Source organism: Prosopis cineraria, unplaced genomic scaffold (assembly GCF_029017545.1).
Source record: "Prosopis cineraria cultivar Desert tree isolate PC_DT_omini unplaced genomic scaffold, ASM2901754v1 PC3, whole genome shotgun sequence".
NCBI lineage: Eukaryota > Viridiplantae > Streptophyta > Magnoliopsida > Fabales > Fabaceae > Prosopis > Prosopis cineraria.
Window position 1 is genome coordinate 47,954,183 of NW_026555334.1, and position 15,895 is coordinate 47,970,077.

Below are 15,895 nucleotides of genomic sequence, written 5' to 3' on the forward strand. Positions count from 1 at the left end.
TGTTTCTTTACCATCATTGGATGTTTCTTTTGTTGTTTTTGTTTGTTTCTGGGTTGGGTTTATCTGTTTTTGAATTTTATGTTGGTACTTTGTAAACTCTTTTGATCATTAATAAATTTGACCTCATTAGCCCAAAACATTATAAATCTAAATAATTAAAATCAATTTAATAATCTAGATCTATATTTGCTCCTCCTCTACCTTCTTTTTAAAGGAGGAAAGCCAACTTTTAAGGGAGATTGGTCATCCTTTTTTTATACTTCTCTACTATTATAAAACACTGAGAAAAATTATTTGGTCATTAACATAAGGTGCACAAAATTTATTTATTATTATTTTTCAATTTACTCTTGTTGTATGTTTAATTTTATTGCTCATTGTATATTGTGTATCTCCCTTATCATGTTTTTGATAGAGATAAAGTTGATTTTTTTTTATTTTGAGACATGTTTAATGAACCAACCATTTATAAATTTCAATAAAATAGTTGATTATAAATGTTTTATAATAGAGGTCGAGGGGGAGTATCCAAGACCATAAAGCATTGTATAAAAAATTTAGATAAAGATATGCTAACAAATAAAAAAATCTTGAAATCCAATTGGGAGCTTGTTTGGATACATAACTTTTAGCTTTTGAAATGTACTTTTACACTTTTTGAATGAAGGATGTTGTTTGAGAATTTTATGATTGAGCAAACTAACTTTTTAAATGTATATTAAGAAAGCTATTGAAAGTAGATTTGAAAACTTAACTTTTTGAAGCTTTTCAAACTGACTTTTTGGTATTGAGTTTTTGAATTTACTATACTACCTTTATTCCGTTATAGTACTTATTGCGTGCTTTGTTTTATTAGAATTTGAATTTAGTGTATATAGGGAAGCAATTTTATAAACCTTTTGTATATGAAAAAGAAAAAAATATTTTTAATCCTATTTATAGGGTATGCCATTCAATATTAATGACTGTTGAATTATTTATTACATTTTTTTTCAATATTAAACTTTACATTTTTTATTCTTATTATTTAACATATTAAATTTTATGTTATTTTGAATTTTTTTCACATTTTTAATATATTATATTTGTATAACAAAAGTTATAAATTATCATAAATCAATGTCATTTGTGGTCATTATATATTCAAAAGTACATTTCAAAAGCACAAATCATCGTTAATCCAAACAACTTTCAATTTACTAAATTGACTTTTAAAAAAATGTATCCAAATACAAATTTGATTACAAGAACTGACTTTCATCAAATAGACTTTCATCAAATGAACTTTTAGCAAACTAAAAACCAAACACACACAGAGTTTATTAAAAATCTTTAACAAAAAAATCCTTGTATTAAGCTTTCTATGTAGCCTGATATCTTTGATCTTCTATTTTTTTAGGTTAAGGTGTAATTTTATCACTAAATTATTCTCAAAAGAGCAATGTTGTTCTTAAATTACCTGTAACCTCTCTAAGGTTAAACTACGATTAACTCCAAATCATAGTTATCTGAGATTTTAAAGAGAATTTCACAAAAATTATTTCATAGGAATTCCAATCTCGATAGTTTAAATCTCAAACATAATTTAGGGACTCCAAATTAGAGTTTTAAAAACAAAGTGAAAGTTTGGAAACTAATTGAGTCCTAAATAATGAGTTTTAAAATTCAAAAATTATTTCTGTATAGAAAATGACACGTGCACCGCGGCGTGTCTCCTCTGTGCCATGCGCCACGGTGCATTGCACGAGATTTAACAAATTAGTGCTGTCATTTGACAACACAGGGAACGAACTTTCGGCGCATCCTAAATCTCCGTCCGACGTCCGATTGAAGTGGTTTTGGTGTCTACACGGAGCTTTCTTCTAACTTTAGCTAATGGCATAGGTTTCACACTCAAATTTATTTTCTATCAAAAGTTAGACACCAAGACCCATTTTGATACATTTTCACAAAATTTCTCAAATGGGGTGTTCCAACTCAACCAAACGTGCCAATAGCTTACAACAACCCTCCAACCACACTTAATGGACTCTTGCGGACTTGTGCAATACACCACATGCAATCAAACAAACTTGTTTCATAAAATCACCACTCAACCCTAACTTTCACAAAATATAGAGAAGGAGGAAAAGTTGTACAAAATCAACCATTTCATTTATATTTCTCAAAAATACATATGTTCTTACTTGTACAAGTATTTTGGTTTTATCCACAGGTTCACAATAAAAACGCACTAACTCAGGGCACAAAATATACTAGTTAAATATAAAATCATGTAAGTAGTGCACCAATCATGACAATTGCTACTAGTTGGCAAAGACATTGACAAATACACATGTAAAGAGCAAAAGAGAGGCATATAGAGGATTTACTCCACCAATCCTAAGCCTTTGTATGTTTTTCCCGACTTGGATCCGATGAGTTAGGTCCTGAAAATATTAAAAATTGAGGGGTGAGTACAACCACTCAATAACCAAGTTTCACTTAACCCTTGCAGTTACATACTAATTATAAATAGATACAATTAGGCACATAAATATATATTTCACATAGCATTAGGTTATAGTTCACAAAACTAACAACCATGTGACTGGACTTACCACAAAACACCATATCATGTCATTTCACAAAAACATAACATAAGGTCACAAAAATAATAACCATGCACCCTTAACAAGTGTCAGACCACAAAACTAACAACCATGTGGCCAGACTTATATGCATGATCATGCGCCAGCCTTATATCCTTTTGTTACCTCCGACACGAAACCGGTGGCTTTCACGTGGCTACGTCTTTCACAGACTAACCCAACCTTTTACTTGTAAGGAGCTATTGGACCAAGGGTAACTCACACACTTATGTAATCCGATGGGATGTCGTACCCTTAACTAGGCTCCTCATGAACCGATGGAGACTAGTTAGGTTTGAGTCCCTCGTAGAATAAGTGGGACAGTCTTGAATCAACCATGGGACAAGGGCTACCTCCCGATTCCAGCGGTCGGTGCCAAAGCTAATTCTCAATTCCAACGGTCATTGCCAATACCACATGGATTTCTACTCCTCTCCCCAGACGAACTCCTGCCAATGATCATGCTATGCATATTTCATACATAATATGCATTTTAACAATCATTTCTCAACACATAAACTCACATAACACAAATACTTCACAATTTAACATATAATTCATCAAAAATTCTCTACCCATAGTAATAAATCACAAGTAATTTCATAAAACATTGAGGGTGGTAGAATCAAGGTTTTCTCTTTCCCAAACTATTTCGCAATCAAGTATTTACCAATATGCATCATCAATTTATCTTACAAATCACATTTTACAACATAATTAACATTTAACTATAAGAATTAAATTTTCCCTAATTACCTCAAATCTTTAAGAGGTCAAAAGTTTACCCCTCACTATATCATCTTTCCTAAACTTCAACGAGCTCGAATGGTGTCAGAACAAACCTCTCTACAACTATATCATAAGGATATCATCATTATCTAGCTCTTGCAACTTTATCAACATAGACTTTACATATACTATTTTATTAACTCATAATCAATAATTATTTTTACCTAATGGGCTCATTAAAATCCATTAATGCACATTATTATTGATAACACCTCAAACCATCATTAATGTACATTAACCTCTCCCATCTACCTCATAAATACCAATTTCGGATATTAAATGCTCCTATGGACCAATCACTTGCAAAATCATAAGTGTGGTGTTTCAATATATTAAACAGCTCCCATTTAACTTATTTTAACCAATAGAATCGAACCCATACTTTTATGAACCGAAAATCCATCTTCTAACTTAAACCTTGTCATAAACAATTATAAACGAGTGAGAGAAAGGAAGAAGAAGGCACCATGATCTTACTTTAGGTATTTGGGAGCTCCAATCTATCAACAATGAGATCAAATGTCGTGCCCTAACAGAGCCAAAACCAAGCTCTTCATTTTTCTCTTCTTTCTCTCTTCTGTTTTCATGCAGCTTATGAGCTGATTTATTTGACTTTTAGCCGCGCGTGCAGTGGTACACGTTGCCCTTCACTGTGGTGCATAGCATAAAGGAGCTCGTTACGTTTAAATTGTCTCCGTGCGCCGTGGTGAACCAACCACGCACCGTGACGTGTGGCACAAAAAATAATTTTTCACTTTTTTATCATCTTTCCTTGTCCGAGTGGCCCGCTATCGATTCGAACCCACTTTTAGGGCTGAAATCATAAAATTTATACCAAGTTAAGCTTCTCTGGCCACACACCTCATTAATTCACTAATTACTCTAATTAGGTTAATAAATCAGGGTTAAAATTTTTTGAATGTTACATTACCCATCGTAACAATGTTGTCCTTAAGTTAATTAAATCAGAGCAATGTTACTCACGTCGTTTAAACATCCGTTATTGTAGTTGGTAGGACTTGTTTTTTATGAGTTAAGGTATAATTTTGCTCCTAAATTATTCTCAAAGGAACAATATTGCTATCACTGTTTTAAAAATCATAAACATTTGGTAATTGTAGTTAATGGACCCACTTTTCATTATTTCTCTAGTAATGATTTAAAAATCGGACAATCAAACCATCGACTGGAGCTGTTACCAGCTTGCTTTGGACTAACAAATATAGTTTTTTGATGCAAACTAAGTCATTAATGGTTTCGATCGATAGCTTGACTATTCGGTTTTTAAATCATTGCTAAAGAGATAATGAAAAGTAGGTCCTATTAGCTACAGTTATTTGATGTTTATGATTTTTAAAATGACGAGGGCAACATTGCTTCTTTGAAAATAATTTATAAGTAAAATTGTACTTTAGCATATAAAAAATGGGTCCCACTAACTACAATAACGGATGTTTAAACAGTAGTGACGACATTACTTTGATTTATAATTTAGGAATAATATTATTTTTTTAAAAATAATTTAGGAAAATTACACTTTAACTGTTTTTTTTTTTTTTTTGTTTCCCTCCTTTTCCCCGTCAACTCTGATTTTCTTAATAGTTGTCGAGAACGTGACGGTGAATGGTCCTTCCATCTTCCTTTGGATTAGGAGAGCATGATGATTTGGAGGAGCTGCTCAGGCGTCTTCCATTGAAGAAATGAAAAGGAAAAGAGTTTACTTACGTGTCAGTCCTCCACCTAACATCACTTTCCTTCTCCATCATCAACGGTCCAGATCCCTTCTCTACCACACCTATAAATTCCCCCCGGGCGCGGTCTTTTCCATTCTCTTTGCTCCATCACAGAACACCCTCGGAAATTTCCCGTATTAGGGTTTGAGTTCCCGGCCCACTGTCTCTCTCTGTTCTTTCCGGCGATCCTTTCTTTATGATCTCCTCTAACCCTCGTTTCAGGTGATCTTTTCTTCCCTCCATCGCTCTTCGTCGAGCTCGCCATGATCTCCGTCCAGGGCGACCATCGCCACCATCATCTCCACCCCCAGCTCCCCGGTTCTGGCAGTATAACTCGCCCTTCCTTCATTGCTGATCGGGTCGAATCTTTCTCCGTCAAGCCCGAGCCTTCGTCCCTTACTCTACTGCCGGTGCATCGTCATGATTCTAATGAAGGTGTGGTTTTCTCGCGCCTTGTATCTAATTGAGTTCAAACGTGGACGAATATATGAGGAAATATGGAATGCCCTACCCCTTTGATTTCCCTAAATTACCTTTCTACCTTTATTATCGGCTCTGTGCATCCATTTTGTGGAGTTTGTTAATATTGATATTCGGATTTTAGTGGAAATAAGCTTGTCACTGGTTGATGATCTCAAATCAGATGTTTTCAGGTTTTGTAGTTAGGGCTTTATCGGGATATGATTTCCAAATCGCCCCTTCCCTTTTTGCATGCTAATAATGTGTCCTTAAGGCTGATTTGGTGAACAGTAACTAGCCTAGTTTCATGGTCCACAGCGTTGCCCCCTTATCCTTCAGTGAACACATAAGAAAATTTAGCATCTTTAAACTTCTGCTGTTGACCCAGACGTTTGATCTACATCATATTGAAGTGAATTAATTCATGCACTACATTCGACGCTTCTCTCATTCCGGAGAATGCTAATGCACACTAAATATTTCATCTCTCAAAAATCGTGTAATTTACTCGGGTTTTGTCCTTAACACAGTTGACGAGGATTTGCATATAACTCTTGCACATCAAATGTACAAGACTGGCAATTACAAGCAAGCGCTAGAGCATAGCAATACTGTTTATGAGAGAAATCCACTCCGCACTGACAATTTACTACTTCTGGGCGCAATTTATTACCAGGTTTCTTTCTTTTCTATTGTTATGTCTTTTCTTTGATGACTCTATATAATCCTTGGCATCTACTTCTTGTTCACTTGCGATGCATTTGACTATGTGAGCCTATTTGTCTGTAGTTGCATGATTTTGACACGTGCATTGCCAAGAATGAAGAAGCACTTCGTATTGAGCCTCATTTTGCCGAGTGTTATGGGAACATGGCAAATGCGTGGAAGGTAGGTGAAATTTGCTGTGACTGGTAATGACTTGTTCTGCTAATTTATATGTCGCTTTTGAATTATGTGCATCTTCTTCTATTAATAAAATTATTCTCCTTTGTGCAGGAGAAAGGCAATATTGACCTTGCTATTCGCTACTACTTGATAGCCATTGAGGTCTGCGCACAATTTACGACTAATAATTTTTTTCCCTTTTATTTTCTTTGTGGACTTGCTTGTTATTTTATGCTTTTCTGCCTTGTAATTTGTCAATATCTTAGAGATGCTCCCCCCTCAAAAAAAAAAAAAAAAATTCCCGCTTTCATTAAAGCTGCTGTTTCATCACAATGTTATTTTTACTTAAGTCTTCCTTGTATTTCTTTGATCGTTTGCTAGTTTCTATAATTATGTTTCTGTTCTGTTGCTGTAGCTTCGGCCCAATTTTGCTGATGCATGGTCGAACTTAGCTAGTGCGTACATGCGTAAAGGAAGACTTAATGAAGCAGCACAGTGTTGTCGTCAAGCACTATCTATTAATCCTCTAATGGTATTCTCTGTCATTCTAGGTTATATATTCTTGATAAGCATTAATTGCTCAAATCAACTGGTCATCTACAGAGGGAATTGAGATTTATGAAGCTTTATCTTATATGTGATTATTGGTTGGGCATTGTATACGTTGTGATTTACTGATTTTTATGAGATTATGAGATATCTGTATAATGCAGGTAGACGCCCATAGCAACTTGGGGAATCTAATGAAAGCTCAAGGATTGGTGCAAGATGTAAGTCCTTGCTTATTGAATTTCTTTGTTTAAGTGAATGTCCGCTTTGCATATTTTTAACTGAGTGACTTTCCCTCGTAAATAATTATATCTTGTAGCATTGGGGATAAGGCTTTGCTTTTCTACGACTCGTCTGTCATAACCCCCATATCCGCTACTGGATTTTAATATAACACTTTCTACTGCTTGAATTGATACTGTTTCTGAACAGTGAATGGCTTCCCAGTTTTAGCTAATGTTCTACTGGATTCCCCAGTATGGCTTCCCAGTTTCATTATGCCGGCACACTCTTTTCATTTTTTTAAGGTTCTATTGTAGTTTGCTGTGTGCTGGCCTAGAAGCCTGGAAGCTCCTTCATGCTTAGTATTTTGTACCCTTCGCCTCTTGTTTACATTTTAGTTACTGATTTAAGTGATTCGTGCGTGGAACTGTGTCCAAATTCACAGTTCGGTACAGATGTCAAGTTCTTGTCTTCAAGCCAGGGCTCAGATGATGGTTGGTCTTGTTGTAACTTCTCCAAGACTGCAAATAGTCAGAATCTAACATTTTGTGCAGGCATACAGTTGCTATCTTGAGGCGCTGCGTATTCAACCTACTTTTGCTATTGCATGGTCAAATCTTGCTGGTCTGTTTATGGAATCTGGTGATTTCAACCGAGCCCTTCAGTATTATAAGGTACTGCTAATTTAAAGGGGTACACACTTGGTTGTCTGATATTATTTCTACTGCTAATTTGTTTTTCTCGTTTTTCAAATTGAACTTAAACTGTAATGGCAGCAACTTGCAATTTTCTCTATATATAGCAAGTGTGCAGTGGTTATGTCTTCTGAAATTTCTCTATTTCTTCTGATATTTTAAGAGGAAAATTCTGTTCCATACTCCTCATATATCTTTTGGGCAGATAATCTGACTCTGCTTATGTTTTCCTAACTCAAAAAACTCAGGAAGCTGTGAAACTCAAACCCTCTTTTCCTGATGCATATCTGAACCTTGGGAATGTATACAAGGTTAGTTAAAGACGTCATGTTAATATGGTTGGTTGGATCAAATTACTTTAATTACCATATATTACCTGAATCGTTATTGGATGAAATAATGATGATTTTTCTTTGTCAGGCTTTAGGGATGCCTCAAGAGGCTATTGCATGTTATCAACGTGCATTACAAACTCGACCAAATTATGCTATGGCTTATGGTGAGTTCCTCTGGTTAATGATTATGGCTTATTATTGCTACTTCTGATTCCTTTCTGGAAGAGGGGAGCAAACAAATGGCAGAACGGGATTGTGTGATTTTGGTGCATGCTTTTTTAAAATCTCCCTTCCTTTGGAAGTCTTGTTATAGTTTTCTGAGTTTCTAGTTTGACGGGAGATTGTAAAGACAAATCTCACGATGGCCCTGAGAGTGGGGAGCTTAACTTTATGTTGATTTGCGTGCTTAGATTTTGCTACTTATCTTTTGTAATCACCTGGACTTTATGTATCAATTGTTGCACAGGTAATTTGGCCAGTACATATTATGAGCAAGGTCAACTAGACATGGCAATTTTACATTATAAGCAAGCTGTTGCATACGATCCCAGATTTTTGGAGGCATATAACAATTTGGTAGATTTTTTTGCTGTGTCTCAGTTTGTTTTTGACATATGCCAAATATGCAAATTTTATGTTAAGCAGCATAATATTATTTGATTTTCTTCTGTAGGGCAATGCACTCAAAGATGTTGGAAGAGTTGAGGAAGGCAATTCAGTGCTACAATGTATGCTTTTTCTCTCATTGAGCTTGTTTCGTTTGGTTTAGGTCAACTGATGGCTAAAATGTCTGTCCTATTACTAAACTTCTTTTGCTTGGTGTGAAGCAATGCCTTTCATTACAGCCTAACCATCCGCAAGCACTCACCAACCTTGGAAATATATACATGGAATGGTATGCATTTGTGATGACTACTTTTAAATCTCTTCATTAGTAATGGTTTAAGTTGTAATGAATTTCCATGGTCAAAATTATTCAGGAATATGGTTGCTGCTGCTGCTTCGTATTACAAGGCTACATTGAGTGTAACTACTGGACTATCTGCTCCTTTCAACAATCTTGCCATAATCTATAAGCAGCAGGTGGTAATACCTATCATCAATTATGTTCTCAGTGGATGTGAGGTGTCTTAGTGTTGATAAATTATGGGTCGAGTCTATGTAGTTTTGACAGATCGTAGGAGAAGTGTGAGGAAAGTGTCACCATCAATGAGAATGCTGCTTGTGATTTGCTTGTCATTTTTTTGTCACATTATTGCAGGGGAATTATGCAGATGCCATTTCATGCTACAATGAAGTTCTCCGCATTGATCCTTTGGCTGCTGATGGGCTTGTAAACAGGGGAAATACATATAAGGAGATTGGCAGAGTTAGCGATGCTATCCAGGACTATATACGAGCAATTGCTGTCAGGCCCGCAATGGCTGAGGCCCATGCTAATCTGGCTTCAGCTTATAAAGATAGGTAAGATGTCTCACAAATTTATCTCCATGGCAATACAGCTAATGTCAGCAAGCTTTGACTGATATTGTTGAGGTTTCCATTCTTATATCAAGATCTTGCGTTCCCAAATATCCCCACAGCAATTTAAAGTCTATGTATAATCTACACAAATTCTGGGGTCCTTGATCTTTTTGTAAAATCTCTACAAAATAAATCTTTTCATAAAATCTCTAAACCATCTAAAAATTAAGTTTTAATCTTAAACAAATGGGCTCTGAAAGAAGTATATGGTGCTGAGTGAACTGGCAAGAGGGGCAAATGGGGGAAAGCCTGCGACTATTTGACATTCGTCATGGAATATAAGATAGTGTGAAGGCTGGATGTTAGATGATTTTATCAAGGTTGTTGGTGGTGAGAAGATTGAAGAGAATTTGCAGAAACTTGAAGAGGTTCCAGCTTCTCAGAAGCCAGCTGTATCTATTCTTCTTTGTGATGTTATCTTCTTTTTCTGCTGCTTCAATTTAGCTAGTTACCTCAGGGCAATAGCTAATTGCTATCATGTGCAAAAATATGATTAATCTTTTGGGATTTCAAACAATTGCAAGGTTTCTGATTTGTTTGGTTGAGTTTAGGGGAAAGAAAACTATTATCGTAGCCCAAGCCCTTTGTGATCATCTGCTTGTAGCCACCCCAACCTTTATTTGTCCAACCTTTTTCCTTTGATGAAGGTTGACGATGAGATATTATACTGCCAAATATCTGTCTTAAATGACTGTTGTAGCTGGATCTTGGGGCTTTCGGAAGGTTCTTCCTTCACTGCTCGCATGTTTTTGAAATGCGTACCAATTTTTTGTGTTACTTTGGAAGTTGCATTTTACTCCCTCCAGTCCTTTTTATAGGTCTTCTTCTAGAAGCTTTCCATGATCCTATTTACAAGTCAGTTTACCAAAGCTATGGACCAATTGATGATTTTTTGTCCAATAGCCTTGATATTAACAAGTATATTTATTGTGGAGAGAGGGATTAAAGGAGATGAGTAAGGTTGGGTTATAATTTATTCCAACTAAGGGTGATATTGGAAAGATGGGATACTTTTAAAAACATTGGCTAAAGTTAATCGACTTTCTTGGTTATAGTAAAGTAGATAGAAGTGACTTGCATGCAGGAGAGGAGAAAGTATTTTATGTTTTGGTTCTTATTTGTTTAAATTATATATCATTCATGTGTCTGGTGCTTTATTTTACGTTAACATGCTTTTTGGTACCTTGAAATATACCTATATTTTTCATTGTTATATTTATTTAATGGGATATTCTGGTCCCTTGTGCAGTCCCAGGACTCAATTCTTTAAACTTGATCTGATCACCTCTTTTGTAGTATCTTCTCTTTGTTCCGCGTAGATTTTGTCTTCCAATTAATCTCTCAACATCTACGTACTACTTGTGCAGTGGACATGTAGAGGCTGCTATAAAGAGCTATAGACAAGCATTGATTCTTCGTCCAGACTTTCCAGAAGCTACTTGCAATCTTCTACACACACTCCAGGTATTGTAAAAAATGTATTTCCCCTCAGCATGTTATCAATGCCCTTCAGCTACTTGCAATCTTCTGCAGTGTATGTATATCTGTCATTATCTCTGTGGCTGCTTTTACAGCACCTTTTTGGTTATTTTCACAAGCCTATCTATCGTTGTAATAGCTTTACATGATAAATTTGTGTGGGACCTAATAAGGTAATCTTGTGTCATTGTAGTGTGTCTGTAGTTGGGAGGATCGTGATAAAATGTTCAAGGAAGTTGAAGGGATCATCAGGCGGCAGATCAATGTATTATCATTATATTTAGTATATGACATTTACGCCTCTTGCTAATTATGTTTTATTTTTCGTGATTTTCTGCTCTCCAGATGTCTGTTCTTCCTAGTGTCCAGCCTTTCCATGCAATAGCATATCCTCTTGACCCAATGCTTGCTCTGGAAATTAGGTATGGGATTTTCTAGGACTTTTCTAGATCGAAAGTTTTGTATGGTTCCTTTTAAAGCTATGCTGCTAATTGATAATGTATTCTCTTGCAGCCGTAAATATGCAGCACACTGCTCCTTAATTGCTTCTCGATTTTCTCTTTCTCCATTCAACCATCCTGCCCCTATTCCGATCAAGCGTGAGGGGGGCTTTGATAGGCTAAGGGTTGGGTATGTTTTGACTAATTATCCTTTTTTTTTTTTACTCTTCCAACCTCACAAGGCCTTGTTCGTTTATTCAACTATGGAATTCTTTTGGATTGTAGGTATGTAAGTAGTGATTTTGGTAATCATCCCTTGTCTCATCTCATGGGATCTGTTTTTGGTATGCATAACAGGAAGAATGTTGAGGTATTTAACTTTTACAACCCATGTATGATTTCTGGAATTTCTCCCTGTGCTTGGTGTGTCAAGTGATGTTCTCTATTTAGGTGTTCTGCTACGCTTTAAGTTCAAATGATGGTAGTGAATGGAGACAACGCATTCAGTCTGAAGCAGAGCACTTTGTCGACGTATCTGCCTTCTCATCTGATATGATAGCTAAAATGATTAATGAGGATAAGATACAAATTCTTGTGAACCTTAATGGTTATACAAAGGTACCTGTTTCCCCCATTTTTGTAGCCATTCATTCATGGTATCCTTTTGGTGAATATTGGATGTTCCTTTTATCTGTTGGGCTGCAATTTTTTTATTTTGTCTGTCTTGTTGGATGAAACTTTTGCTATACCCTTTTTGGAAGGTGACTCTTGAAATTCTGATTACCCAGTGTCGTTATCCATTTTATGCTTCAGGGCGCCAGAAATGAGATATTTGCTATGCAACCTGCACCTATTCAAGTTTCATATATGGGATTCCCTGGAACTACTGGCGCTACTTATATTGACTACTTGGTCACTGATGAGGTTGGACTACTTCCAGACTTGCATGATTTTTTTCTTGTCTTTTTGGGTATTGACTCATCTGACGGATTTTTCTTTTGCTGCATAAAATTTCTCAGTTTGTTTCACCACTTCAGTATGCACATATCTATTCTGAAAAGCTGGTCCATCTCCCCCATTGTTACTTTGTAAATGATTATAAACAGGTTAGACTTCAGACTTGTAAAATTTAAAACTTTGTCCAATTCCAGGGTTGTTGTGTATAGGTAGATATATGGCATTGAATGTATTTGTGCTTTTCTATTTTTTCCAGAAAAATCAAGATGTGTTAGATCCAAAGTGCCAGCACAAACGATCAGACTATGGTCTGCCGGAGAATAAATTTATATTTGCATGTTTCAATCAGTTGTACAAGATGGATCCTGAGATTTTTAACACATGGTAATGTCAGATGTTCTTTATTAGTTGTTTAGATGAATAGTTAGCTTTTGGTTTTGTTGTCAACATTATCATTAAAATTGGGTAGTTAATGCTGAATAGGTTTGATCTTTATTGTTTGTTTTGGTGAAATACAACTACTTTCTCATTCTCCTTTAAAGTGCTAAAGTTTGTCTTAAAGTGGCATTTTATTTCTTGTAAGTCTGCCTTTTTTATTCCAGGTGCAATATTCTTAAACGGGTGCCAGATAGTGCACTTTGGCTCCTGAGATTCCCTGCCGCTGGTGAAATGAGACTGAGGGCATGTATGTGTTGTTTAATGATGCTTTAAAATGTTTACTGATTTGACCCAAAAAAATGTTTAGTTGATTGAGAAAAATGTGTAACCCCTCGGCCCTGGCCCCTAGTTAGATTTGCATTTGTATTGTTAATATCTTAATGTTGTAATGTTTGGAGAGGCTTGTTTTTATCTTGACATGATTTGTGATTTTTGAACTCATTTCAGATGCTGCAGCACAAGGTGTCCAGCCTGATCAAATTATTTTCACGGATGTTGCAATGAAGAATGAACACATCAGGCGCAGTGCTTTAGCAGATTTATTCCTTGACACGTAATTTCCTGTCTATCATTCACCCTTTCCTTTTTGGCTGTGGTTTGCCCTGGACCTCTTCATTTTCTAGTTGCTGTTTTTTTTTTTTTTTTTTGTGAATTTGTTTTGTATGTGGCTTCGATGGAGTTGGTTATATTTTTGTTTTAGGCCTTTATGCAATGCGCATACCACGGGAACAGACATATTATGGGCTGGCTTGCCCATGATTACTTTGCCTCTTGAGAAAATGGCTACAAGAGTTGCCGGGTCCCTTTGTCTTGCCACTGAACTCGGAAATGAGATGATTGTGAGCAGGTAAATTTATTTTTCTTAAAAAAATGGTTTTATTTAGTACTGTTGAGTCCCTGGAGGATGGAGTTAAGGGTATAATCCTCATTATATCAATTTTATGATTGAGTTTATGCATCAAGGTATGATGTAAGGTGATGTTTTAAATAAATTGCTGTCGTAATATCCTTTTTTATTGTTATTACGGTTCTCAATTATTTCGATGTTCATTTGGGACATTGCCTCTGATTTGATTTTCTTTATTTAATCTCTTACGGATGATATTTGTCATGGAACAATTTCCAATGGGTATCTTATAATCCAAGGCAAATATTTAATAATTTTAAACTGCTTCGCTTTTGAAATCATGTTAGCATGAAAGAGTATGAGGAGAGAGCGGTGTCATTGGCTTTGAATCGTCCAAAGCTTCAGGCCCTTGCTAACAGGCTTAAAGCTGTCCGAATGACTTGCCCTCTATTCGACACATCCCGCTGGGTGAGTTGGACATGATGGTTATATTCCTTCTAATGATGGTTTTAGTCTTATCTAATGACGTGGTGGTGCAATTCTGAGGCAATGTTGAATTTTGCAGGTGACGAATCTTGAAAGGGGATATTTTAAAATGTGGAATTTGCATTGCTCTGGTCAGCGTCCGCAACATTTCAAGGTCACGGAGAATGATGTTGAATGCCCCTATGATAGATAGGTTATAGAAAGTTAGACGGGAATGTAGATAAGAAAATCAAGAGAAAGTAGTAGTTATCTTGAATTGGTGGTGGGTGCCCTAGTAATCCAGATAATACAGATTGTGACGTACATCTCATCTATTAAAGGAAATATTTGCTCATTACGACTATTAAATTAAATCCGGGCTTGTTTTTGCCTCGCACTGTTGGGCGTTTACTGTTCCAGATTGGAAAGAGCAAGAGACGCAATTTGAATTATTTGTGGCGAGTCTGACTTCCCTGTTCCATTGAGCTTCTGGGGACCGGGTCAGGCGAGGTCTTCCCCGTCGAGTGAAGGAGGTCGGTGTTTAGATCCGGCGATTTTCCGCCGCTATGGATGACAGCTAATTGATATTTCGTCTTCTCTGCGGCATATTATTTGTGGAGGGAATGGCCATTGGATTTCAATGAATTGCAAAATTTACAAACTTGTACAGTTATTGTCAAAAGAGTAAGTCATTTGTTTAAAATTAAATGACTAATTTTTATTTGAGAGAATTGCAGCCCTTTTTTTTTTTTAAGAAAGTTAATTTCAGATGAGGATTAACAAGAAGTTTTAATTAAGAAAAGTCATTTTTACATTTTCAACAGTTTATTTTATATTGATTTTTATTTGTGATTGATTTTGTTGAGAGGAGTTTGGTTGTAATTTTTTTATTTAATTTTTTTAAGTTGAAAATATATTAGTCTTTATAAAAAATTATTAGTAATTAATGTTTGAAAGATCTTTTGAAATTGAAAAAGAATTATGATATTTTGTAAGATTTTATTATCATTTGTATTGTATATTTTATGGGCTTTTGTATTGTACTTCGAGTTGAGTATCTTATATTAATAAATTATTTTTTAAATTATTTTTTAGAAGAATAAAAATCTTCTTTTGTTAGTGAACTACTAATGGGAGGGGCTTGAGGGGCTTTTTGTTTTTCTGAAAAATTATTTGAAAAAAAAATATTTTATTCATTAGTATAAGATATCAAATACTTGAAGAAAAGTATGTGGGGAAAAATGTATTTTAACCTAATGCCTTGTTTGGTTATCACGAAAGTACTTGAAATGTGAGGTATTGTTTGAGTAATATAATTTATTTTGAATTAACTTTTAAGAAATACTTTTAAATGTCATTAAATGAAGATTTGGTGAAAGTATGGTTGTATTTTTGAAATATAATTCCTAATTTTTGATATGATTGTGTTACCCTAGAATTTTTAATGT

At 35.4% G+C, this 15,895-nt stretch overlaps 1 protein-coding gene across 1 annotated transcript; it reads left to right on the forward strand.

Moving 5' to 3' along the window:
• Window positions 1–5,242: 5,242 nt before the first annotated feature.
• Window positions 5,243–14,821, forward strand: LOC129305883 (probable UDP-N-acetylglucosamine--peptide N-acetylglucosaminyltransferase SEC). The gene is given in 29 exon segments (XM_054946055.1): window positions 5,243–5,587; window positions 6,142–6,287; window positions 6,401–6,499; window positions 6,608–6,658; window positions 6,912–7,028; window positions 7,210–7,266; window positions 7,822–7,941; window positions 8,211–8,273; window positions 8,383–8,461; window positions 8,764–8,873; window positions 8,971–9,006; window positions 9,008–9,025; window positions 9,125–9,192; window positions 9,278–9,380; window positions 9,559–9,761; window positions 11,189–11,285; window positions 11,494–11,565; window positions 11,646–11,722; window positions 11,814–11,930; window positions 12,026–12,110; window positions 12,191–12,358; window positions 12,554–12,664; window positions 12,760–12,846; window positions 12,954–13,081; window positions 13,300–13,382; window positions 13,583–13,688; window positions 13,836–13,982; window positions 14,330–14,450; window positions 14,548–14,821. Coding segments are annotated over 29 exon segments (2,955 nt in total). The 5' UTR covers window positions 5,243–5,415; the 3' UTR covers window positions 14,662–14,821.
• The last annotated feature ends 1,074 nt before the right edge of the window (window positions 14,822–15,895 follow it).